At 43.1% G+C, this 27,991-nt stretch overlaps 1 protein-coding gene across 1 annotated transcript; it reads right to left on the bottom strand.

Annotated features, from left to right (window-relative positions):
* Window positions 1–5,519: 5,519 nt before the first annotated feature.
* Ywhab (tyrosine 3-monooxygenase/tryptophan 5-monooxygenase activation protein beta) lies at window positions 5,520–26,958 on the bottom strand. Its single transcript, XM_040732945.1, has 6 exons — window positions 26,779–26,958; window positions 13,211–13,512; window positions 11,026–11,149; window positions 9,561–9,724; window positions 8,653–8,748; window positions 5,520–7,851 (listed from the first exon to the last, which is right to left on the bottom strand). Exons 2-6 carry the CDS (start codon window positions 13,508–13,510, stop codon window positions 7,795–7,797), a joined length of 741 nt encoding a protein of 246 aa, XP_040588879.1. The 5' UTR covers window positions 13,511–13,512; window positions 26,779–26,958; the 3' UTR covers window positions 5,520–7,794.
* Between the last annotated feature and the right edge of the window lie 1,033 nt (window positions 26,959–27,991).

Here is a 27,991-nt window from a genome sequence, read left to right as displayed (position 1 = left end):
GATCTGCCCATCTCTGCCTCCCGATTGCTAGGATTAAAAGCATAAACTACCGCCCAGCTAAATCAGAGAATTCTTACAGAAATACTCTGTTTCAAGGTTTTGTAAAGAGTCTGAGGCTGGGGAGATGGCTCAGTGGGTAAAATGCTTCTATGCAAGCAGCAGGATGGGTAGGGGGCAGACCCCCAAAGCCCATGTAAAAGCTAGTAAGTATAATGGCAATGGGCACCTGTGACTCCAGCCCGGAGGAGATGGAGACAGGTGGATCCCTGGGTTTGCTGGCCAGCCGGTCTAGCCAAAACAGCCAGATTCAGGGTCAGTGTGAGACTATCTCTAAAACAGGTGCTGCACACCTGCACACAAAATCACATGCAGGGGCACACAGACAACTTTATCTTGCCTCCAGAAAAGCCTTCTCTCAGAACATCCCAGTCCAGTCTCTTCTGCACTGAGGGTACAAACCGAACAACTTTGTGTCAAGGGACTGAAGGTTGCATGTGACAATTTGGGGCCTGTAGGCTGTTACACAGGAAACCACAAGGCTCTGCTTCTGTATTATATATTAAGTGTTCATGTTTTATACATTGATTGAACTTAAACACATACAATTAGATATCTATATACTGTGTATATTTAACGTAGCTGTACAATATATTTTCAAATCTGCTCTTTTCTGTGGCTGTCCACTTCCCATCAGTCCCCCATCCCATTGGGCCATCTATAGTCAAGCCTCTGGAGAGAGCTGAAGGGTGAGTCTCATCCACATTGCTCTGAACTCAGCCCCTGGCTGCTACTCCCGTCCTCTCCCTTGTCACTGGGCATCTGTGTTCAGTGCGTCACTGTAGCACCATTTCTGGCTAGTGACCTTAGTTGGGCCATCATCTTGTAACAGCAGTCTATGGGTATGGGTGGCATCCCTTTCAGTACCTTTTTGAGTTTGACTGTTGGTTCAATTACTGGGGGGAGATTCAGTGACTCACAAGAATCTCAGCACAGCCTGCATGGCATTGGTGACAGGGTTTGCAGACACCACATGGTGTTGTTGTAAATGTGTGTACTGCCTCTGCAGTACTGGATGCTGGGTCATCCTCACAGAGTAGGCCACCAGGTTGTCAACTCTATCCTTACTGGGTAAGTTGCTTTAACTGTTACTGAAGTGGAATGAGTGGCAGATTCCAGCTGTCGCAGTGCTTTGTCTGTGGTTGGCAATAGCTGCTCCTTTCCATGATTAAGGCTGGGATCCTACTCAGACAGTTTTCTCAGGTTGGCTCTGCCGAGCCCCCAGGTGCAACCCTCTGTAACTTGCTCAGAAGCCTCAGGTATTTTTGTAAAAATTCCACATGGAACCCCCTTTTTTTTTTCTTTAAAAAACAAGTTCTAAAGAAGTTGGGGTTTAAATAGCAGTTGCAGAGGACCCATGTTCAATTCCCAGCACCCCCATGGTAGCTCAAAACCATCTGTACCTGCTGTGCTAGGGGCACCGGTGCCTTTTTCTGGCCTCCAGGGTCACTGAATTCTCATGATGTACATGCATGCAGGCAAAGTAGTCGTACACTTGAAATAAAAACAAGCAAGTCTTTTTTTGTTTTGTTTTGTTTTTCCAAACAGGGTTTCTCTGTGTAACAGTTCTAGCTGTCCTGGAACTAGCTCTGTAGACCAGGCTGGCCTCGAACTCACAGAGATCTGACTGCCTCTGTCTCCTGAGCGCTGAGATTAAAGGCATGTGCCACCACTGATTGGCTGCAAGACTTTTTAAATCTAGAATCCAGTCTTTTAAAGAAATAATTTATTTAACTTTATTTTATGTGCATTGGCGTGAGGATGTTAGATCCCAGGGAACTACAGATAGCCCTTAAGCTGCCATGTAGCTGCTGGGAATTGAACCTAGAAGAGCAGTCAGTGAGTGCTCTTAACCACTGAGCCATCTCTTTAGCCCCAACAAACAAGTCTTAATAAAAATAAAATTAAAATGCATTGGCACCTGAGGAGATCCCCAAACACCCACATCTGCTTACATCCTTAGGCATAGGCTATTAGAGAATTAAAAAAAAAACTATTTTTGTTTTAGTTTTAAGCTTATTTTTTAAATTATGTGCATATGTTTGTGGGTAGATATCTACATGTGAGTGCATACACTCATGGACGTTAGAGTTGTTGGTCCCCTGTGCTGCTGGAGTTACAGGAGGTTGTGAACCACTAAAAATGTGGGTTCTGGGGACCAAACATGCCCTTTGCAAGAGCAGTATGTACTCTTAACCACTGAGCCGTCTCTCCAGCTTTTTTTTTTTAACTTATTCAGGATTTCATACATGTATTCAATGTATTTTAATAATATCCTCCCTTGCTGGGTGTTGGTGGTGTACACCAACACTCAGGCAAGTGGATCTCAGTGAGTTCAAGGCCAGCCTGGTCTACACAGTGAGTTCCAGGACAGGCTCCAAAACTACAGAGAAACCCTGTCTCGAAAAACAAAACAAAAAACAACAACAACAACAAAATCCACCCTCACTCCCCGCTCCAGCTTCCCCCAAACCCTACCTCCATGTTCCTGACTTCATGTCTCCACTTTTAAAAACCCACTAAGTTCAACAGTGCTATCCATATATCTATGGATGTGTACCCATCTACTGGAGCATGGCCAACTTACCAGGGACCACACCCCTAAAGTAAACTGACTCTCCTCTCCTAGTAGTCATTGTGCTAGAGGTTGGCTGGCTTGATCCTGTGCATAGCTGCTGTGAGAGTGCAAGTCATGTCCACGACACACTAGAATTTGATCAATAGCCTCGTCAGGGATCGATCATAGTGTCTTACCCACCCTTAAAATTCTTAAGAATGGGGCTGGAGAGATGGCTCAGAGGTTAAGAGCACTGACTGCTCTTCCAGGGGTCCTGAGTTCAATTCCCAGCAACCACATGGTGGCTCACAACCATCTACAGTTCGATCTGGTGCCCTCCTCTGGCATGTAGGCAGAACACTGTGTATGTGATAAATAAATCTTAAAAAAAAAATTCGTAAGAGTGTCTGAGCTGGCTTTCACACTGTGCGGATTAACTTCCCACTCTTTCCTTTAGGTTCGGTTTGCACTCTTCAATGTTTCTAAATCTATAAAATACTCTGAGGCTATATGATGAAACCATCTTGCAGAGGGCAGACAGTACAGTAGGGTCCTGACGCACCATCATGTGACCAAACATTGGGTTTGCATCCTGATGACTGTAGAGCCAAACATGATTTTTTTCTTCCCTGCCCATAGCAGGGAAGAAGTAGGCTGTTCCTAAAGCAATGCCCTCCTTGGATGAAGGAAACATGGAGATTTTATGTAAGACTACAGCTCAAGTTGCACTATAAAATTTAACGCCACATAAACATTTTGAAAGTACGTTAATCTAGGATTACATCCCTGAAGGTGCCCGCCTTGTTTATTAGCTAACAATCCCATGACAGTGGGACTCTGGAGGGAACCTTGATGGTTTCACTCCTGTCGAATGAGAGCTGGTCTGGGGATCCAGCAACCAGGGGAACAGTGAAGCAAGTATTGGCAAGGGGAGAGCTCATCATTTGAACTGTTTTCAAAAGATCAATCCTGGGTATGGCAGCGTGGACAGGGGTGACATTTCTCTATTTAGTGCTCTATAATTCAACCATTATTCATGAGCTGTTCGTCTTTTTGTTGTAACATCAACATTATCTATTGTCAAATTACTCGTTGTGTGTGTCTATGTACAGGAATGTATGTGCACTCTATGACATCAGGTAGGGGTCAGGGGACATTTGAGAGTTGGCTCTCCTTCCACCACCATGTGGGTCTCGTAGATCAACCTTCAGGTCCTCAGGCCTGGCGACAAGAAGCCCCACCAGTTGAGCCACCTCAATGGACCCATATAGCAGACTACAAGGTCTATGTAGTCCTGGCTGTCCTGGAGCTCACTATGTAGACCAGGATGGTCTTGAACTCACAGAGGTCCACCTTCCTCTGTCTCCCAAGGGCTGGGATTAAAGGTGTGTGGCACCATGTCTAGCCTCTGTCTGGCTTCTTTACTGACCACACTGGACTGCTGAAAGTGTTTGGGGCTGGGTGGATACTTTATCCTTTAAAAATTCTTCATGGTTTCTATAATTTTGTCACACACATCCTGGGCAGCCTATACTGTTTGGTATTTATTGCCCCATGGCAGGGAGGTTAAATAACTTTACAGTACTCATGTCACCCAACAGGGCATGTCTGTGTGAAATTCACACCAAGTAGAAACTTTCCAAAGCGGCATGCAGTGTCCCTAGCGATACAGCTGCCACCCCACCTGGGGAGAAGTGTACAGTGCCTGTGGGCAGACAATTAGCCCTTAGCACAAACTTAGCACTCACCTGTACCAATCTCTTAGTCTACTCGCTGCTGCTCAGTTCTTGGCACCTTTGAGGGTTGCCAAGGTACACTCCAGTACCCACGACAGTCCATGTTTTAAACATTAATATGGGGCAGATAAATGTACAACTCATGGAGCTTCTAGTTCCTTCATATGCTCATTTTAATCTTTGCCAGTTCTGAGGTCGGCTGAAATGGTTCCACTCCAGAGCTTCCTCCAAAGCAGGGGGTGCAGCAGGAAATACCTGGCGTATCTTCTACCATCATCCGTCACACCCTGAGTGAGCTGATGCTTGGCTTTGAAGCCTTCCGACCCCTTAATACAGTTCAAGTTGTGGCCACCTCAACCATGAAATTATCTTTTTCACATTCCAATCCCAGTTTCCCCTGCCTCCTCCCCCCAGCCATTGCTCTCTGAGTCATCTCTCCAGTCCCCATACTTTTTTACCCATGGAGCCATCTGTATTTCCCTATTCAAGCTGTTCAGAGGCAGACTATCTTATCATTTTCCTATACTGACCCATCACTAAGGCACCCGCATGCTGAGTCATGGATCTTCCGTTCCTCTGTATTACCAACTCTTCCCATGGGTTCCCAAGTTTCTGGACCCCAGTCAACAGACTCAATTTGTAACTGTTCTAGCAGCTGTAGAAGACGAGCACTCCTGCCACTTCCCCTTCCCTTTCTCCCATTTAACTCAGAGCAAACAGCAGGTCACATCCATTCTTCCCCCTGCAACTCCTCAATGAGGAAATTCGGGGCTGACAGTCAGCAGCTTCAGTTGCCATGCCTTATTACCTACAGCACAGGTCATGCAACTGTCACTACTGCGTACACTCTGACCCACAAATGCTTTCAGGGACTGTAACATACTTCTTGTCCACCAGCTGCTTGTGGGGGGACATCTCTTATCTGGCAGACCCTATCTATTACAGAGGGAAAACTACCACCTGATGGTTTCTCTGACACTTGGCTCAGTTGTATGCCTTATCATCTATAGCTGGGGGCCATTAACTGTCCCTCCTAGACTCGCCTTTGACTTTTTGTTGCATGGGGTATCACAGGGCTTTTTCCTAAGGAGATACAGACACATCTATTCATTATAGGCCAGGAAGATAAGATACTAAGAGACTAAAGAAAGGATTCCATCCAAGTCCAGTTTGACAAACCAGTTAAGTTTTATTGGGGCACTGACAGGAAGGAGCATGGGCAGGTTCAAAGACAGCTGCATCACTGTTGAGTCCCCTGCACCACTTAGAAGCAGTTATGCCACCAGCAGTGTTGCCATCTGTGCCCATCAGCAGCCAAAGTGCTTACATAATCTTGTGAAATATGCCCTGCCCCTAAAAAAAGGAAAAAAAAAACCAAAACAAACCCAGGCCCATGCTGGTGAGAGCCCTGCACAGGTGATCACAGTTGCTCTGGTTCAAGATGGCAATGATCACACCCAACCTGACAGTCATACACATTCTTACTGTTGGCTCTAAAGGGTTAAACAAAACTACTTCTTAAAAACATTTTTTTAAAGAAAAAGCCCCAACTAGGTGTGATCAGAATAGTCCTGAGTGACAGATAGTGGTGACACATCAATCCACAGGCAACTAACTCATAAAATGTTTTATTTCACTTTTGAGTTTTTACATTTTCCTGATTACTCCGTGTAAGGTAAAACTAGAATGTTTAAAAGACATACACGAATCTAGTACATCAGTAACTGGGGGTTTTCTTTTTTCTTTTTTTTGCTATACTATTTTCACAACCACAGGTGTGCTTGCTAGGCAAATATAACCACCACAGAAGCAAACGTTAGGCAGAATACTGGTAAGGAAAAAACAAAGCAAAGAGCTACCAGATATACAGACAGGCTCGGTTCCACACTCACTACCGTGTTGTCAAGCGCCAAGTATTAACTGCACATTTTTCTTCAGCTAGAAAGGAATATTTTTTTGGTTTTTTTATTTGTTTTTTTTGTTTTGTTTTGTGTTTTGGTTTTAAATCAGTGCATGAGTTCTTTTCTCATTTCAGCAGATGGACAAACAGATGGACTCTGCAGCTACATGGAATGTCAAGGTAGAGGTGAGACTGTGAGACTGACAGGCCTGGCTGTTCTTGGTTCTCTCTATTGTAGTGTCCATGCAGCTTCCCTGGGTTACAGGTCTTGTTTAGACATGTCTGAGAACTAAGCTGGATGAGTACACTGGGAGATCTGGTCACAGGTACTAACAAGCATTATCAGGGCTGGTTGCAGTAGGGAGAAATCATGGATACTTAAGAATACTTTTTTTGATTTGAATCATGGTATGAAAAACAACTGTGCTGATGACATGAGGAGGAGAGGGGGATGGTGCTAGCAGGCCTTCTTTCCCAACACTGTGAAGCAAGGCTTTGCTCACCAATGTGCTCAATGCCTTGTCCCTGTCCATACAGTAACAACAGAGAAAGGTTTCCAAAAGAAAACACCCAACAAAGCAGAAAGCTGTAAATTTAAAGAGAAGCAAAGTCAACATTCAGAAGGACAGGATGGAAAGAATGTTAAATCTCAACGTTCCCACATTCCCAGCTAGGAAGAACCCAAGACTTGGAGCATCCTTCAGGCGTGAGACTGTCTCCTCAGAACATTATCCTTAAAGGATTCATCCAGCAAGCTGGTATGGCCATTCCTAAGATACACCACTCCCTCTCTCCTTTAGCTAGGGGGTTAATAGAAACAGATCTCTGTTTTCACAAGTTGCTAAACAGGGACACACTGCTGTAAGTTAAGGGGTTTAGTCACATATATGGTATGAGCAGGACCTTTTTTGTGGTGTCACAGCCCAATTATCAGCCAAAGAATTTCACTTTCTGGTTTTGAGTTTCCTCAGGAGAAGACACTGCAGATATCTGTGGTCATGAACTTGAGTGGCAACAGCCCATACTGATCAATAAGCCCTCAACCACAGGCAAACTTACCTTGAGTTACCAAACTCAGGGTGCCAATGGTGAGCCTCTCACCCTAAGTCCTGGCATCACAACAGAATGTCTACAACTTTCTGTACAAGTTTACAACAGAATTGTATTTTCAGTGACTATTTTGATATCAGATTAAACTTTCTAAAAAGTTATACATAATTCAGGTCTATTTTTCCTACCAGTAAGAGCTTTGCTAAGTTACAAAACCCCATAATCACAGTGTTCAGTTTGTAAAAATTAAACACACACCAATCCTTGTCAATGCTGATCAAAATCAAGACTTCAGAAATGCCGTGGCATTTAAGGGACCAGTCTGAGTTTCAGGTACAAATACCAGCTGTTTATCCCAGGGACCATTTTTGCTAGGCTTAGGCTGTGAAAAATCGAAAGTCAACATTCGATTTTTTTGTTTTGTTTATCGCACAAAGAGATATAATGTGGAGGATACAGAGCGACACCAAACAGATCACAAAGCATGACAGACATTAGTTCTCTCCCTCTCCAGCATCTCCTTCATCTCCCTGGTTTTCTGACGTCCAGAGCTGCAAGAGAAAAGGAAACAGAAAGATATAATAAAAGGTCATTAAAAAATTTCGTCAGGCCAGGCAGTAGTGGCGCACGCCTTTAATCCCAGCACTCGGGAGGCAGAGGCAGGCGGATCTCTGTGAGTTTGAGGCCGGGCTGGACCGACAGCCTCCAAAACAATACAGAGAAACCGTCTCGTAAAAACAAAAACCAAACCAAACAAACAAATAAACAAACAAACAAAAACAAAAAATTGCCAGGCGATGGTGATGCATGCCTTTAATCCCAGCACTCGGGAGGCAGAGGCAGGTGGATCTCTGTGAGTTCGAGACCAGCCTGGCCTACAAGAGCAAGTTTCAGGACAGCCTCCAAAGCCACAGAGAAAACCTTTCTCGAAAAACAAAAAACAAACAAACACAAAAATCAAGGTGACACAATATATTTTACCTCAACTACTAATTTTTTTAAATTTCATTTTACATGTATGGATGTTTTGCCTGCATGTATGCCTGTGTATCATTTACATGCCCTAGGAGGCAAAAAGAGGCCACCACACCCCCTAAAATGGGAGTACAGACGGGTTTGAGCTGTCATGTGAGTGCTGGGAACTTGGGTCCTCTGGAAGAACAGACTGAGAAGCACTGAGTCATTGTTTCCAGGTCCCTCACTCAACCTCGTCATTACCAGACAATGGTGACTGTAAAGACATACAGTTAGCAGTCAGATACAGGTTAAGGTAACAATGTAGAACTGTACTTCACTCTCCAATCTTGGATAATAGTAGACTAGGTAGGTAAGCAGTCTCTAGAGGTACTTACAGTGAGATTGTCCCTGAGTAGCTGCATGATCAGGGTGCTGTCTTTGTAGGACTCCTCATTCAGCGTATCCAATTCAGCAATTGCTTCATCAAATGCCTAAAACAAAGAACTATTAGCAAGGATCTGGACATTCTCTGCATTAGCTCTACTCTTCCTGCAGTTAAGAGGATGGGAACTGCCTTGCTCTCTTCTTGTGTGTCTGCCAGCTGTTTCGAATACATGACATGTATAAATCAAACCCCCACTAACAGTTACTCTTAATACATTTAATCTACAAGCTCTTTTAAATAATTGAATTTGCACGGGTATTTTGCATGTATGTCCATGTGAGGGTGTCAGATCTTGCAGTTCTACACAGTTGTGAGCTGCTATGTGGGTGCTGGGAATTGAACCCAGGTCCTCTGGAAAAGCAGTTAGTGCCCTTAACCACTGAGCCACCTCTCCAGCCCTGCGTAAGTTTTTAATTGCCAAAGTGGTTTCTATTTTTGTTCAACTAAAAGGGTCTGTACAAAGGTCAAAGGGGAGACCAGCAAAGCTCATCTTACTAAGCTTGATTTGTCTCAGGGGTTCAAGTTGTAGAATTAAGTGCAGGCACCCTTTCCAAATTAAAGGGATCTCATTTTCTTTCATGATGTCCTATCTTGGCACAAAGAAGATAATGCCTAATGCCCAAAAGCTTGTTGAGAACTACCACTTTTACCTTGACGGTTCTATCAATGACCCTAAAAGTAATTAAACTAAGCAAAACGAAGGTCAACACACATATCCAGATGAAAGCACCAAGTAATGGTCTTATTTATTTTCTAAAATCCCAGCTGCTAGAAAATGTTTAAAAGTCCAAGATAGTGCGGACAGCTCATAAATAGAAGGAAGTTCTTGGAAATAGCAAAGGGTCTTTCTTTGCTCACCGTCTTGGCCAGGCTGCAGGCCTTTTCAGGAGAGTTTAGAATCTCATAGTAAAAGACTGAGAAATTCAGCGCCAGACCAAGTCGAATCGGGTGTGTAGGCTGCATTTCTTTCTTACTAATTTCAAATGCTTCTTGGTAAGCCTGCTGGGAGTTCGACACAGTGGCTATAAAGAAGATAAAAATGTTAGCTTCTTAAACAGTCTGCATGACACATGGGATCCACCATCAAGTCACTTTAGTAAAGAAGGCTAAAGCAAGTGCGCCAGCAAAACAAAGGTCAGTGTCTGCACCATCCACCTTAAACACTTGCTGGTGCTGACACTGAGCACACTATTAAATGCTTTGGGAGGAAACGTCCATTATGATGAAGTCTATTAAAGCAGTCAAGAAATACAGAAACAGCCTTTCATAAGACTAACTGTGGGAAATACATTCTAGTAGAAAAAAAGGGGGGTTTAAGGTCAGCATAAATAAGCTGAAATTCTCAACTCACCTGGTATGTGACCTAGGGCAAGTAAAAAGCCCACACATGAATTCTGGTTTCTTTATTGGAAAAACTGGAGACTCACACCCAAATTCAAAGTGCTAAGAGGATAATGCAACCAGCCCCAATTACTTAGCACACAGCAGTGAGTAAAGCAGCTACAATCACATCACAGTAAGCCATGTGTTGAGAGAAATGCATCCCTATGGTGATCTCACACAGTGGTCTCCCCTCATCTGTGGATGCCTGGAACTAGACAGTACTGAAACCTATTATACATGCTCAAGGTTACTCACACAGGAGATTAACAGAACAGTTCAATCAACATACTGTAACGTAAGCTTGTACTTTGGAAATCAGTAAATTACCTGAACACAAGCAGTGCCATACTAGAATAGTCAAGTAACCAATATGGCTACTAGGTAAGTAAACCGTGGCTAACTTGGGGCAAAATATATGACTTGCATATCTTTGGAATTTTCCATTTAGATTTCAGACTACAGTTATAGTAACTAAAACCGGGTAAAGCAAAGTCATAGTCAAGGTGAACTAATATATTTTAGTTTTATCTATAAAAAGAGAACCATCAATTCTCAGGCAAGAGTTCACTAAATACATTACATACTAAACTTCTAATACCCTTCATATTTGTCCATTAGACATATTTGCTAACCTTGTGACCCCATGCATGACAATTCTATGGTCTCTGAAATTCTCATTGTGATCTTAATATATATAGTAAACAAAATAAAAATGGATTTTGTTATGAAATATTAGCCCTCCTACTATTTCTTAAAAACATTACTTACTGCCGGGCATTGGTGGCGCATGCCTTTAATCCCAGCACTCGGGAGGCAGAGGCAGGCGGATCTCTGTGAGTTCGAGGCCCGGCTGGACTGACAGCCTCCAAAACAATACAGAGAAACCCTGTCTCGAAAAACAACAACAAACAAACAAACAAAAAAAAAAAGCATTACTTACTTTGTTTATTGTCTCCAGATGCAACCTCAGAAAGATACCTAAAATAGTCTCCTTTCATTTTCAAGTAGAACACCTTGCTTTCTGGCTGTGTAGCATTGGAAATGAGATATTTGTCCAACAGCTCCTAAAAAGTGATTCACATTAAGAATTTTGAGTTGCATCTGAGATGTTAAAATTACATTTGAGATTCAAGATATAGACTACTGCTACTACTGATTTTTCTGAAGACTAAAAACAACAAAAAACCTAAACAAACAGGAAAACCTAACCAATTTTAATCCAAGCTGCTAAATACCGTTTAGTCAAATTCTAAGAGCAGATGCCTGGTTCAGGTAAAGTCGTTCTGAGCACCGTAAGGGCTGGCTATAATGCAACCACTACAGTGGGACGCGATATAAAAAGGATGGCACAGAGCTACACTGCTAACACAAATTAGCTGGAAAAGACTATCAACAAAAGAATCTCACTTTAGTATTAAAGTAAGTGTGGGTGCATGCACACAAAAATGTGGGGAAAGCCTTGGAGGATTCTAGGAGCAATGCTTCTCTGCATAATGGCATCAGAAGTGACTTTCACTTCCTAACTCTTCTGTCCATCTCTTAAAAACAAACAAAACCCCATTTAAACTTGTATTACTTCTGTAATTGTGTGTGGGTTTTCCATTCTGGGGGGGAAAAAAAAGCAGCAATAGAACAGCCAAGAACTCAGTTTAAAATTGATCTGACCTGGGTAGAAAACCTTTTTCTGATGCTTACTTTCTGTTTCCTCATGACCTGGAGAGGCTGAGGACCCCAAGCGCCAGATTCCTTGGCTGTACAACAGGGAGAGGGAGGGGGAAGGGGAGGGACCAGCATGGCCACCTTCTAAGGCAGTTATAAGGACAAGCAAGGTAACCTACATCTAGTGCTTAACACGTTGCTTGGCACGTAGTAAGCACTCAGAGAGTCTAGTACTATTATTAATAACAAATTCCTTTAAACATTTATGCTTACAACAAAAGTAGTTCTGAAGGAGTCCAAGCTTCGTATACAGAGCAATATTTTCGAAGAGTTGTTTTAGAATGTGGCATCCTGAAAAACTGGTTAAGAGGCAGTAAGTACCATGCTCTTCTTCATACTCTTTCAGATGCTCTTAAAAGCTGGTCTACATTTCAGGAATTATGAAACTCGCTTGCCTTTGGAATGCATGCCATACTTCATCTGAATACCAGATGTACCTAACATTCAGGAATTAGTGCACCAATTAACAAACCTCCAAACAATCGACAGGCAAAAAAGTTTAGCCATGAAACTTATCTTATACTAAGAATCCAATAAAAAGGGAGGCTCAAAGCAAAGCTTAGCTACCAAGGACTTCATTAATCAATGTCAGAGTGCGCAAGAGGCAGTAGTTGTTAACTCCTGTGGGTTAGGAGTGAGGGGTGCTGCATGACAGCTGATAGGTTTTCAAAAAAGGATGTCAAGGGAGGTAATTTGGGGAGACAGACAGTAAGGCAGGAAGGAAATCAACAAGTATTAATTCCTTTCCCTTCAAAGCAGCCCTCCTAGTTAAGTTTTACCTGATTTCAGATAGAAAATAAAATTCCCAGTGCACTCCAGGTATGAGGGAAAGAATACAAGCATGAAGTGCTTGAGGACTGGCAACCCTTCCACCCAACCCCACATGTAGTTAGAAAGATCTACCACCTGACCAGAGTGTACATAACACATGGGAGAAGCCCCATACCACCTTTGGTTTGGCTCTGGACTGTACATTGTGGTTGATAGAATGTGCCTAACCTTCAACATCAGATTGCTAGACTTTGCGAGGGCCAAAAGGCCTTTCTATCTCTTCCTTTCCAGAGACAATTCACTACCGAGACTACTAGAGCAGTCCACTAGTGACTGCATCTTTCTAATTATCCTCTCCATCTGGCCTCAATTTCTAAATAAAAATGGAGGAATGTTGATGAAATGTTCCTGTTTGTTGCAGACATTTTTGAGAGGAGAAGGAAAACATCCCAGAAAAGATGGACTGATCAGAAAGGACGATGAAAATGCTACCATATTCCTTAGATCAAGTTACACATGGTTTTCAACTTTTGAGTATAGCAGAGCACCTCCACGCTTTCCTAAGTTGTCTGAGAGTTTGTATCTGGACCATTATGCCTAGGGATGAATGTGAAAAGCAGAGGCGCTGCCCTCACCAGTACGTCATTGCAGATGTCCTGCAGCTCAGCCTCTATCTTCTCACGGTACTCTTTGCCCATCTGTTGCTTCTTCTCATTCCTCTCTGTTTTCTGTTCGATGCTGGAGATGACACGCCAGGAAGAACGGCGGGCACCTACCACATTCTTGTAGGCAACAGAGAGCAGATTTCTCTCTTCATTGGAGAGTTCATGTCCCTGTTCTGTTACAGCCTTCATAGCTGCAGCCATATCATCGTAGCGCTCAGCTTGCTCAGCAAGTTTGGCTTTCTGTACCAGCTCACTTTTGTCCATGGTCATTCCTAGAACAGCAAGAGCACAGAGAAAGCAATGTCAGGCTTCCAACATACTCAGAAGCATAGCCCCCAATGCCATCAAGAATGTGGATCATGTACTGAATATCTAGTCAGGACTGGGCTGAGGTCTTTAAACTTTAAATCATTTTGGTAGTTTATTATCAACAATCCTACATGGTAGGAATATTCCCACCCTTCCACCTTCTTAGAAAGTATAAATATTAATAGAGAAAATAATGTACCCAGAACACAACAAGTAAGCATCAAGGCTTTCTAGCCAGCCCGTCTCTTCTAGAGCTTGTTTGTTCCATTATCTTATCATCCCAACACACAGAAACTGCGTAAAAACTACTTGTTTTAAAACACTTATGTGTCTGTGCAAATGGAAGAGTGCACACATGGACACGTATGAAGAGAGGACAATTGCCAGAGCTGGTTCTCTCTCTGCACCATGTAGGTTTCAGGGACTGAATTCAGGTCATCAAGTTTGGCAACAATCTCCCTTTCCTGCTAAGCCATCTTGACAGCACCCTCAACAACTTTTTTTTTTAAGTTTACGATACATACATGTTCTTTAACTTTTAAAAACTGACCTCAATTTGGGGTTGGAAGATGGCTCAGAGGTTAACAGCACTGCCTACTATTCCAAAGGATATGCATTTAATCTCCAACATGTACACGGCAGTTCAAAACTGACTGTATTTTTTTAGAAGCAACCTTGCTCAACACCCAGCAATACAAAAGTCCCTTCTCACTGTCCATTTCCCAGTACCCCACAGCAGCTATGAGTCAAACTGCAAGCACTTTAGTTACAGTTCTCCAGGTCCAAAATGTAAAAACACTCAGTACAGATTCCTGGGCCCTCTTCTTTTATAGTAGTCACCTAGAAGTCCATGTATTTTAATATGTACAGTCCTCAAATGGTGACCTTCTATTAGCCCAAGTTCCTGAGTGACTCTGTTACACTGGACATGCAGTACAAAAAATAAACTTTTGGGAGGAGAGATGGCTCATCAGTTTAAGAGCGCTGGCTGCTCTTCCAGATGACTTGGGTTTAATTACCAGCACTCCATGGTGGCTCACAACCACCTATAACTCTAATTCCAAGGGATACAATGCTCTCTTTGGCCTCTGTGGACAACACATACACACACACTGCATAGACGTATATGCAGGCATACACGCATACCTATACACATAAATAAATATGAAATAAAATGGAGCCTTTCTGGTTTGGAACTATTTAAGATTTTTCGACACAGTCACACAGTTCTTTGACATTAAAAACCATCATGTTACCTTAGACTAAATTTATGTCCTTAAAAAGGAAATGGATACTCATTTATCTATAGTTTCTAAAACTTTCAATTATAAACACAAAGAAACAAGAAAACACATTAACTAAAGGTCCTGATGTCTGCTGCTTATGTAACTCTAGACTTATATAACATGGATTTTGGAGCAGCTAGGCCAATTTCAACAGGAAATGGATTACACAACATCTAGTCATTTGGAGGAAGGCACAGACAAGGAAAAATGAAACAGTTCCTCTTTCTGCATCTACAGCAACACCCACCTGTACTTCGGGTCATCACCTTTAGCTATTTCACATCTGTTATCAGGCCCATCCTCTGAAATTCCCAATAGAGACACTTCCTGATCTAGCATTTTCACAGTCCCTTGCCTTGGGCAGTAGAGACAGTGAAAAGAGTAGCAACTGACAGCAAACCCCTCTTCTTACAACATGTCCTTCTGCCAAAACAGTTGTCTTCATCCAAGTCTCACTTGGCCATGGCTCTCCTTCCACAAAGCCCCTACATCGACTTCCCCAAGAAGATCCAACAGTTGGTAGCCTCTAGAAAATGTGGCTGGTGCCACCTTTTGAAACACGATTATTTTGAATATTTAAAAATGTTATTTCACTTGCCTTTTGGTATCTATTTTTAGAGACGGCTGGGCTTGAACTCAGGGCTGCATGTGTGTTACACTCCAGCAATGCACAGCACCCCCAGACTTGTGTGCCACCAGCATCCAGCTATTTTTTTTTTAAGCCTGTAATGGACCTACCAAAAATTTGTTTTTATTACATTTGGCTGATATTTTATTTCTAACGTGAAAATATTTCTGGAAAGAATTCTGTCTATACCTGCTGGCTAATGTATGTCTTCAGTACTGAAATCATTCATATACGCTCCCAAATTCCTTCCTACACTGTGAGTTCCCACTCTCCCCAGTATCCTGCACACAACTAGTATGAGTGAACAGCTACTAAATGAGGAGCTCCTGAAAAGAAACCACCCCCTACAAGTTTGGTAGTATTCTCCCCTTCCTCAAATACAAGAATCCAAAGTTCCTGTTCCTTAAAAGCACACTCCCTCACTCCACAGATTTCTAAACTAGTGCTTCAGCCACACCTTCTCCTTAACTCAATACTCCTAAAGTCTCCTCTTTGGGTTAATCCATCACCTGAGTCTAAACCTTAGCTGGTTGTTTTCAAAGTCCTTCAGAACATGGCTTGTAAGGTTTTCTGATCCACTGATCTTCAACAGGTCCCTCTTCTCAGGTACACATTCCCATACACCCTGTAAGTACTGTGCTCAAACATGCAGGCCTCTTCTTCTAGAATGCTCTGCGGGCTATTTTCCTTTCTGCCCATGCAAACGCTATCACAGTCCATGCTGGTCTATGATACAGGACTCTCAACACACACAGAACCTGCTACACAGTCTAAGGCTTCTTTCTTTATGCTGGTCTATGGTAGATGGTGAAAGCTATCCCACTTAGTTTCCCACACACTATTCTAAGGAAGTATGCACATGTAATGCCTAAACTGCTCAAGTAAGCATCTGTTAAGTTTTTGAACACACATGACCAGGAGAACAAAGAAGACACATAAAGGCAACAGCACTGTATGCCAAAACACATTCTGCCATCACACAGAAAGGGATCCTGTTAAACTCAAGTCTTATGATTTACAAATGAAGACAGCAGACTCCTTAGGCAGAGTTGCTGTGAGCACAGGAACAAGGCATTAAAGAACAACAGATACGAAATCTTTCTTAGAAATACATGCTGCACAAACAAGTCTGAAGATCATTATTAGTTCTCCCCACGTGTCTATAAATCATTTTAAATCCAAAGTGTGAGCTTTTAAAAACTTTTAAAAAATACACAATTTCAAAAAATGCTAGGGGTGTTAGCTCAGTGGAGGAACACCTGTTGTGTATATACAAGGTCTTGGGTTCAACCCCCAGTATCAAAACAACAAACAAAAACCCAGAAGGACGTGAGTTAGGATTGATGTTTGCACAGAAAGTAGTTATATGCTAATACGAGAGTCATTTTCTCAGTGAGTTAAAATGGACATACATGTTAACTGTGACATTTTAGCAACTGCAAACCACATTTTTCTGAAATTACTAGGTAGTGGAAGCCTATCAGAAAGGAACGCAATTCTTCTGAGGCTCTAAATGAGGGTCACAGTCTTTATCTTTTTTTTATCTGCTTTCTACCAGGACAGATGAACTCCGTAGAGGCCATGGCCATGGCTGGGGAGGAAGGCACTGACATGCATGAGAACAGCATTTCCTTGAGCACCCACACGGTAATGATGGGTGTCAATCTGTCTGTTATAGGCCACTGGAAGCATCAAGTCATAGTACTGGCAGGCATTTGCTAATAAATGTAACAAATGCTTAGTGGCATACTGAAAACAAGTCAAATATCCAACAGTAGAGAGCTGCTTAGTAAAGATTGACAGTACAGACTGCAGGAGCCTCACCTCAACAGGAAACTACACAGGAAAGACACATTTAAGATGTACATGGCTGTGCAAGAAGGGGCTCATAGTACATTCCTAAAATGTTCCTAAAGAGCATATAAATATGATTAGAAAAGCCAACACCAAGGGGCTAAGGGTAGCTAGGTGGTGGTGGTGTACGCAGATCTCTGTGAGTTTGAGGCCAGTCTGATTTACAGAGTGAGTTCCAGGACAGCCAGGACTATTTTACAGAGAAACCCTGTCTCAAAAAACAAAAAACACACAAAAAAATTAAAATTGGATTCCATTGTCTACTATATGCCAAGAGTCACCTGACTGTATAGAACAGGAAACTATATAAAACTATATACAAGTGAATCCCCCATATTATGATACCTGTTTCTGCCGTGTTTAAAGTAAACATTAACAACAGCCAAATAAGATAACACACACTAAATGCTTAGACAGTGCTTAGAGTAAAAGTTCGTGGACAAGTAATTCTGACTTTTAAGATATCTCACAAAAACAAAATGCCTACAATCCAGTGTTGAAACAACCACAGAAATGACCAGTATGTCCAAGAATTCTTTGGATTATTCTCTCAGAGGAGTTGAAAAGAACTACCAGCAGAGTGCCCCCACACTCAAGCTAAAGCTATGATAAAAACACAGTGGGCAGTGGTGGTGCACGCCCTTAATCCCACCACTTGGGAGGCAGAGGCAGGTGGATCTCTGTAAGGTTGAGACCAGCCTGGTCTACAGAGCAAGTTCCAGGACAGGATCCAAAGGTACACAGAGAAACCCTGTCTCAAAAACAAAAACAAAACAACAAAAAACCCACCACAAGAAGGCAGTACATCCAAATCTTCTTGGAAAAGCAACCAACTATACTTAGAGGGAAGAGGTTAAAGGGATGTGTATTCGGGAACTGGAGTAAGAGTTCAGAAGTTAAAAGCACATAACGTTCTTACAAGGAATCAGTCTGACTTTCAGAATTCATTTCTGGAGCTCACAACTCCCTGTCACTCCAATTCCAATTCCGGGGACCTGATGCCTCTGGCAATCTGGGGAACGGGAAGCCACTCTCATGAGAAAGCATGTGCACACAAGCACACATAGAAATGCATCTTTTTAAAAAGGTAGGTGTGCTAGCTCCTTTTATGAGATGGTAGAAGAACAAGGAACTACAGTGGCAGAAAAAAATCCAGGCTCAGAAGTGTGAGTGGGTGGGGGCTGACCATTCCCTGATGCACCAGCCAGAGCAACCCCAGCACCATAAAGTAGATCAGGGCTGAAGGAAACTATGTCAAGCTACCTGCCTTGGGAGAGGGAGAAGTCAGGGTGATGATCAGCTGGTTGGTGGGCGTTATCCTGAACAAGTGAAGCTCTCCTGGCTCTCAAAGGAAACTACACCCTGAAAACACCTACTCTAAAAATGTCTGTGTGCCATTCCACACACAAAATGCAGTTTTGTAAAACTTTAATTTCATTCAAATGTGCAGAGTCTTTGCTGGAAACAGAGACAAAATATCTAAATACAATAGCTCTATGCCCAGCAAACACTGAATTGTGAAGAAAAACCACTGAATTGTGCTTCTTCCACAGCAACTGTGAAATTTTGTTTTTGTTTGTTTTGAGGTCTCATGCAGCCCAGGTTGGCCTCAAACTCCCTATGAAAATATGAGAATGACCTTGAACTCCTGATCATCCCATTCCTGAGTGTTGGGATTACAAGCATGCCCAGCCCCCATCTTTCACATAAGTTTTCAAGTTATCATTACTAATTATGCCCAACAAACCAACACTTAACTTAAAAAAACCCGCCAGTGTTGAAACTCTCTCAAAAAAACAAGCAAGCAAACAAAAACCAAAAAAAAAAAAAAAAACAAAACAAAAAAAAAAAACCCACCGGTGTAAGTGGTATGTGTAAGGATTCAGGCATTATGCTGGCCTGTCCCTGTTGGCCTGGTGGAATGCACTCAGGCAGTACTTTGGTCAGCCCCGGGTTGCATGGTGGCATAGTGCAAAGGACCCCTTTAAAAGAAAGACACCCCCCACACCCACTTACGCTCTCTTTCCCTCTGTTACCCTGGGCAGACAGGTCTTTCCCTGTCTCCCTCTTCTCCTCTGTCCTGTTTCTGTGTCTCTTTACCTCTTATCTCTTTCCCTTTCTAATAAAACTCACTAAGTTCTGTCTGCCTGGCATGTTTGTTCCCAGCCTCGATGACCCTTGCCTGCCATGGAATCCACCAAGTTTCTCCTCATGCTTTATCATAACAGTGTGTCCAAGTGAGAATAAATAACATGCACCACAATAAATTGATCTGCTGGCTATAAGTGATCAATTCAAAGACATATGCTAATTCTGATTCATAAAGGCAGCCCAACTGACTGACCTAAAGAACAGATTTCAAAGGTTTACCCCACCATTATAATGAAGCCACAAAATACAATTTACCAATTTATCTTACCACAGAGACACTTACACATCCATATTCACTGCTACTGTATTTACAAAACCTACGAAACATTCAGCCGAGGTATCCTATACTAAGCATACATACATGCGATAAATCGTATTCTGCTGTGAAGAAAATACAATACCAAAATTCACAGGGAAATAGATGAAAGTGGAAAATATTACACTAAGTGAGTTAATTCAGGCCCAGACCTCATCTCTGAATTTTTGGATTTGTGTTTAAGTGTCTATAGAGGTCAGAATGCTAGGAAGGGCCATGAGAGAGGGTCAGAGACTTTAGGGAGGAAGGGGGATAACATGGAAACAGGAGTGGGACTACTGGGGTGGAAAGGGTTAAGAGGGACTGGGGGAGAGAACTTAAGCTGAAGAAGCCTTTTCCTCCTCTGCTGCTTTTTGTCAGGCGTCTTATCACAGCAAGAGCATTACAACAAGAGTAAAACCACTTTCTGCATGGATTCTGCAGGAAGGAAATCATGCTGGGCTGTAACCCTGGTCAGAAGCCCACTGATAAAGGAGGTTCTAGACTGGGGGGAGACTACTATTGCTTTATTAAATAGACACGCTATCAAACCACCTTCTAAATGTCTATGCTTATACCAACAGATTAGTATTTGTCTCAACCTTGGCCAGAGACACTTCTTTTCTGACAGTGGTTAATGCAAAGACTGGTCAAAGTGCTGAAAAATAAGTGACCACTGCCCAACTGGGTCATCCCCAAGGCTCAGGGACACTGAAGACATCTGAAGACTTCCCATCAGAGCAGAGAAGAAGTGCTGTGAAACGATGTCTTCTAGATTTGAGGTGGCTGTTGCACTCATGATCCCTATCCATTGTAGTTACCTGTACAATATGAGCCTGCTAACATCTAGCATGGATGGGGAAGGGCAATGAGGCCCCACCTCCAGCTGAGGAGCAGTGAATAGCTGTTGGGGTAGGGGGATTTATTTTGCTTCAGGGGTGTAGCCACTGGTTAAATCATGTCTGATCCAGTAAATAACACACATCCATGGGGATGGGGATCTCCTTACTAGGAGACTATGGTATGGTACCTGTAACTTTGCACCATGTTCAAACAGTTGACTTATACATAAAGAGAACTTAGACACTTTTTAGCCTATGGTAGCCACTTTTCATTTTAACTGTTTAAAAAATAAATACCCCACCTACATTTAACTAGTTTTGAAAGCACATGGAGGCAAACATGGTGATAATTCAAAATAAATTACTGCTCCAGATACTGGAGCCCTATTTTATACTCCAGCACCAATGTTTCTAATGTTACCTGCAGGAATCGGTGATAATAAACAGTATTTCCTATTACCAAAATAATTTTAAAGATATAAATCATCAACAACCATACTACCATAAACACACCCACTCATTTAGGAAGAATACATCTGGTTTATGATGCTACATGTTTAGGAGTTTCTGTAAGCACACAATTCAACAGCACTGACAACGATTTCCACACAAAATTTAATGGTCAATGAGTAAAGGACATTCAATACACACCCCATTTCTCTTAAATCTACCTTGTTCCCTTTAAAACAACAGCACATATTAATTACTTAAGATTATTTCTAGAATATGACACTCAAACTTTACTGTAAACACCTTTATTAGCACCTGCAGTGGGCTGTAAAGCTTAAGTTAGGAATTCAGACTATTAATTGTCCTTTGGACACCCAAAATGCAATATGCCCACCACACTGAATTTCAAGCCACTTGATCACTGATGATTTTTTTTTTTCGAAACAGGGTTTCTCTGTATTGTTTTGGAGGCTGTCCTGGAACTCGCTCTGTAGACCAGGCTGGCCTCCAACTCACAGAGATCCGCCTGCCTCTCCCTCCTGCGTGCTGGGATTAAAGGCATGTGCCACCAATGCCCGGCCACTGATGAACTTTTAAAAGGTGAACAAGCTGTTTTTTCCTGTGGACAGAAGCAGGTAAGTCACATCTGTCCTATACAGACTGTATATACAGCCTATCTTAGACTACTTTTTTGGTTGCTGTTGATCTCACTCTATAACTTAAGTTGGCTGGGAACTCACTATGCAGCCTAGCCTCAAACTCTTGGTAGTTCCCCTGCCAGAACCTCTTGAATGCTGGGGTTACAAGGTGTGAGCCACCGTATCCAACTGGACCTTTCAAAGCACTACCTCAGCTCAAAACAAGACACAGCCCTAGGTTTTTTGATCACTAAATTTTTTCAGTTACCAATCATACTTAAGAGATTCAAAATGGGTGCTGGAGAGATGGCTCTGCAGTTAAGAGCACTGACTGTTGTTCTTCCAGAGGACCAGGATTCAATTCCCAGCACCCACATGGCAGCTCACAACTGCCTGTAGTTCCAGTTCCAGGGGATATGACACCCTCACACAAACATGCAGGCAAAATACCAATGCATATAAAATAAAAATAAATAAATCATTTAAAAAAGATAGATTCAAACTGGATTCCAACAAGTTCCTAAAATATTTTCAAACCATATCCTGCATATAAAAATATCAATTACCCATACAAAACCCAGAACAGCTAAAAGGCTAAGTAACAACACTCTCATTTATGGAGGAAGCACTTAGGAATTTGTATAAATTCATATAACACTAGATACCAATGATACATGTGGCACCATCTCTTCACATATGTAAAGAATAACTTACTCAGGGTCACACAGATAGCTATCCATTGCAGAGCTGGGATCCACCTCAATATTGTGTGTGTGGAGATCACAGGCTCATAGCTACTTTATTTGGCTTTTCATGCTAGTCAAGGCCATTCAGAAATAACTCTTCTAGTTGAGTCTTTTAAGGAAAACAATGAAATAAACAACCAGAACAGGAAAACTTACATAATCAAGAACTGGCCAGAACTTGAAGGGAAAAAAGTTTACTAACATTCTGCCAGAATAGCTTGTTTCTGTGAGGCCACCACTCACTTTCATCTCATTACAAGTTTCAGAAACATGTAACCGCCTCTCAGAAAGCAGCCTTATAAGTTGCTTTTAGCAGACATATCAGACCAGGAAAGGACTTCAATTCTGTATCTCCTCCTTTAACATTTTCCTTAGGAAAATCCCAAGTCTACCTCTAACTGTTTCTCATTTGAATGCAGATCTACTAGAACCTAGTAGTGAAGACAGACCCAAAGTTAAAGGGTTATTATGTAACTATATCCTCCTGGCCCCTAGCTAGTGTGAATTCTTATCTCTTTAGGTAAATGTAAAAAGCAGGGATTTTTTTTGAGGGGGGGAGCACGACAGTCATCAGAGTCTTACTATGCAGCTCTAACTATCCTGAAACTCACTATGTAGACCACACTGTCCTCAAACTTACAAATATCAGCCTGCCTCTGCCTCCCAAGTACTGGGATTAAAGTCAAAGCTGTGCTATAGTTTCTAGGGTTCCTCAATGACACAAGTGCTTTTGCCTGATGCCACTGATAGAGCAGGGGGCACAATTCTTACAGATGGAGTAACTTAGTAGCTTTTCTCTGACAGAGGACAGATGGTCCCTCTCTTCCTTCTCCCAAAGTAAGACTTGTAGTAAAAGTAACAATGAACAAGAACCCAGGAGGTTTTCTGCAGAGTGCCTGCTGGATTTCCTTCCTGATGTAAAGCAAGTTCTAGAAAAACTGGACTTTTCAGCAGCTTTCATCTGATCTATACCAGCAATATCAGCCTACAACAGCAGCATTGTATACACCTTTAAGAGCAGATGAAATTCCCGCTTAAATACATAAATAGGATGCATGTACAAAAAAGTAAGGTAGCCATGGAATCTACCACAAGTAAAATCCATCATTACCCAGAGTCAAGCGACCTGGCTATGACTCCTGATTTCAGCATTTATTTCCTCATCTGTGCTACATATATGTATATACTCAAACAAATTCAAATTTCTGCATCTCAATTTCCTCATCTGTACAACGAGGCTAACAGTATTTACCTTTCATTGGCTGAAGACTAAATAATTTAAGTGCTTACAAGAAAGTCTGGCAAACACAAAGTGCTACAAGTGGTGACTAGTGTGATCATACACTAACTTACCTGATGATACCTCGGTAGGTAATGATTAAGTAACAATGGGTAGATTCTGTATGTCTATGTTATAGGCTCATATGCTATATCTAATTTAAATGTTGAATTAAGTACATGTACAGTCAAAAACATTGATTACAAATCTACGAGATAAAGGCTGATCAACGGCTACTAAGTTATAGCTACATATGTCTTGCAAGTTCAGTTGTGCTATGCACTGCACCCTGACTACACAAAACATGTACCCTGTGTGCTGTATTTCTCAATGGGCTAGAAGAAAAGACTTTATTTTTCATCACAAAGAAATCATGTCTGGCCAGGCAGTGGTGGTACATGCCTTTAATCCCAGTGTTCAGGAGGCCGAGGCAGGTGGATCTCTATGAGTTCCAGGCCAGTCAGGTCTACAGAGTATATTCCAGGGCTGTTATACAGAGAAACTCTGTCTTGAAAAACCAAAAAATCAGCCGGGCGTTGGTGGCACACGCCTTTAATCCCAGCACTCGGGAGGCAGAGGCAGGCGGATCTCTGTAAATTCGAGACCAGCCTGGACTACCAAGCGAGTTCCAGGACAGCCTCCAAAGCCACAGAGAAACCCTGTCTCGAAAAACCAAAACAAAAAGCAAACAAACAAAAAACAAACAAACAAAAAAAAGAAAAACCAAAAAATCATGTCTGAGGAGATAGGCTGTTTAAACACCCCACAACATACACATATATCTTACATATTTAAACATCATGGTATGTATCCACTTACATTGATTTGTTTAATAGTTTATTTATATTAAGAAAATCTACATGCCAGAAGCTTATTTTAATTCAGTCTGGCACCACACATCAAAAGCTGTATTGCCAGCCCAGCACAGAGATGCACACCTGTAATCCCAGCACTAAGAGTCAGAGAGAAGACTAAAGCAGTGAGTTTGAGACCAGGCAGGGCTACACAGTATAAAGGTGGGAAAGAGGAAATACCGTTATCATTTGTACAGTCCAGATTAGAAAAAATGAACCTGCTATATGTACAGTTACATAATGATCATTTTTAATAGCAAATGGACAGAACAAGACTGTGTCTTTTCAGAAAGGGAGAAAGAAGAAAGTGAACTCAACCATTAAAATACAACAAAATCAAGGTTTATACTTAACAATTTACAGCTTACAACTGTGAAGACAGGGAAACTAAGAACCAGAGACAATTAACTTCTCATGATCACTGCCAGAAAACAGTACAGAGAAAGAACTGAATCAAATTTACCTAACATCATCTTCACTGCTCTGTTTTTGGATCCACAGCCAAGTGGGAAAAATGCACTTTTTGCAGCAGCCCAAATCTCTGGAGACCCTTGCCTAGGGAACAAGCATCAAGGGAATGTGCTCGGCCTGGTTTCACACAGGCTGCCTCCCTGATCCATACAGCTCCAAGTCTAAAATGGCTTCAACATAGCACAAGCACTGCATGATGGGAGACGTACAGAAGATTAACAGGGTAAGAGCCATACTCCAGGGGCTGGCAGTCCATAAATACTTGCCATAGGTGAAAGAGGATATTCAGTCTGAAAGTAGGTGTGTGGTTTAGGCCAAATCACCTCATTTCTCACAAAGACTTCATTTGTAAGATGGGTGAATGGTTTATCCTGTTTGAAGGCTGAGGCTAGGAAAATAATTCAGCAGTTGGTACTGAATTTTCAGCCTTCCATTTCTAAGGTCATGCTTAAAATTCTAAATTAGATGGAGAAAACCAAAAAAAAAAAAAAAAAACCAACCCAATATTCTCCAGCTGTATGCTGCTATGGCCATTGATCTTCAACAACAACAACAAAAAAAAAAAAAGAAGAAAAAAACCTCGGACAACCCTAAGAAATGAGGTTCGATGTATGGAGGTAATCAAGAAGAAATCCACCAAGAACCAAGTTAATATTTGTATAAATTCCCAGCAGCTAAATGTAAAACGCTGAGTAACCACGTGTTCAGGCCTGTAAACTGTCATGTGTGGTTTCACAGAAACACCTGAGATACGGTGAGAAATGTAATTTTCATATTCTCCTTAGTGCTGCACCTTTCTGCATTGGCTCCTGTGATATTACAGATTCTTAACATCTTGCAGATTGCACCTCCCACATCGGACAAGTAAAATCAAGAGTCGAATGCTATCTGGTCTCACAAAAGAGAATGTACTGAAGGCAAGGACAAGACTTATTTTTGCAGAGAGATTGGCAAATTCTCACCAACGCTGCCACCTTTGGAATCCAAGTTCTCCATTTGCAATAGACCCAGATGCAATAGAAAGAAAAGGGTCCACATCCCGCCCACTCCTTCCCCACTAACAAATTTCAAACAGTAAAAAAACAAAACAAACAAAAAGTGTTTGGAGGAATTTGGGGCGCAGACACACGAGGTTATGGCAGTAAATGACGACAAATATCATGAGAAGCCTCAATTCTCAGCCCGATCTCCCACCCACCCCATTGGGAATCCGGTTTGGGTCAGTAAAACGATTCCGATTAATCCATTTCTTGGTTTAAACCTCAACTCCGCTGTCAAGAGAATCTCAGGTACAGCCGAGTCTCCCACACCAGCGATGATGAAACAGTTTTACTGCAAAGTGGGAGAGGGATTCGCCCCAGCTGTCGCCAAGGTTAAACCCTTACTCATCCAGGGGAGTGCAGCAGGGACGTAGGGGCTCGGGGAATTCGCTCGCCTTCGGCTACATTTCAATTTTTGAAAGCCACAAAGGAGCGAGGTTGACAGGCCCAGAGGGATGGCTCCGGGCCCGAGGGGAGCAGGCAGGGGCGGCGCCGAGCAGAGGAGGTGCCGAGAGGAGTCCGCGGCCCGGCCGTCCCCAGCCGCACCCCGTACGGCTCGCCGAGAGAGAAGCCCGGGCTTCCCGCGGAGACGCAGGCCCGGCCGGAAACGGGGAGGGGCGGTGGCGAGACGGGCCGCGGCCGCCGCCCGAGAAGGGGCTTCGCGCTGGGGCCCCTGGGAGCCGCGCCGCACTCACCGTGGATGACTATAGCGAGCAAAGGCGCTTCCGGGAAGCTCGGAGGGCGGCGACTACGTCTTCCCAGGCCCACTCCTCAGGCGGTAGTGGCGGCAGCGGCGGCGGCGGCGACCGTAGCTGCAGTGGCGGCGGCGGCAGCGGCTACCCGGCTCCGGAATCGGCGGCGGCGGTGGCGGCAGCTGCACTTCCGCTCCGGCCACCACTTCCGCTCTAGCCCCAGTCCCGCCCCACCCTGAGTCGGCTCCTCATTGGGTGAGCGAGGCACGGGGTTGCCTCGTCCTCCCGAAAAGGGCGGTGGCAGCCTGAGGAGGGGAAGTCACCGAGAGCCTGGAGGGAGCGGTCGTGGGAGGGCGCAGGGCCTGGGTGGGAGCGAGGTGGGGGCGGACGCAGGGAAAGGAAGTGGGGTGAGGAGCAGGAAGAGGAGAAAGAAGAGAGGGCGGAGCTGAGGTGACCGCCCCAGGGCCGGGATGTGTGAGAACAGGGCGGCCTCCAGGAGGGAGGGTTCGGAAGCTTGGAGCATTCTTGGTCCAGGTTCGGGGTCATATGTTCCCACCCCACCCTGAAAATAATCCTCACGGAATCGGAGGCCCTAGCAGTCCCATTAGCTGTGCGCTAAGGGAATGCTTGTAACCAAAGGAGAACAGAAATGGCTCAGCCCTACATTTTCAGTTAATTCATATTTCATTCCTAAAGGTACTTACTGTTCCTTTCCTAGACCCAGGAAGCTATGTAAAGTGTCAGGAACAGAACACCCTCAAGATCTTAAAAAAATAAAAATAAAAAATAAAACCCTCTGTACATGGCGTTTTTCACTGAGATTCCCTGGTCCCCAAGTATCATTTATAGGAAAGCCTCAAAGACAGGAATCCGGGGCTCTCCAGACGGTTTTCACCGTTCCTTGAATTTTATTAATACTCCACTCAAGCCTGTTGACCCTTAAACCTAGCCCTTCAAAGTACCGCCATCACCACTCCCTCACTTTTCACAAATTCTGTGTGGCAGCTTTCTGAATGCTGGAAAGTACAGCAAGGGACAAGACAGACGGTTGCCCTGCTGTCTTGAAGCTTACAGTCCTCAGGAGAAAGAACAAATAGACCTTTGTCGTTTCTCCCTTACTTAGCTTAATGATAGACTTGTAATTCACCACTTGACTCAGAGCCCTGCCCCCACCAAGTGCCAAGTGATCTTTTTTTCAATGCCGTTCTGTGTGTCC

The sequence above is a fragment of the Mesocricetus auratus genome, unplaced genomic scaffold (genome assembly GCF_017639785.1).
Source record: "Mesocricetus auratus isolate SY011 unplaced genomic scaffold, BCM_Maur_2.0 Super-Scaffold_100028, whole genome shotgun sequence".
Classification (NCBI taxonomy): Eukaryota; Metazoa; Chordata; class Mammalia; order Rodentia; family Cricetidae; genus Mesocricetus; species Mesocricetus auratus.
Note: the sequence above shows the minus strand (reverse complement) of the source record. Positions and strands in the feature narration are given on the sequence as shown.

What these genes read in the sequence shown, in the direction of transcription:
- Ywhab (XM_040732945.1), bottom strand. Translation starts at nt 13,510, where the DNA reads ATGACCATGGACAAAAGTGAGCTGGTACAGAAAGCCAAACTTGCTGAG. An exon ending in ACATCTGCAATGACGTACTG is followed by an intron (nt 11,150 to 13,210) that starts GTGAGGGCAGCG and finishes ATCACTTTTTAG; the next exon opens with GAGCTGTTGGACAAATATCT. An exon ending in CCTGCAGCCTGGCCAAGACG is followed by an intron (nt 8,749 to 9,560) that starts GTGAGCAAAGAA and finishes TCTTTGTTTTAG; the next exon opens with GCATTTGATGAAGCAATTGC.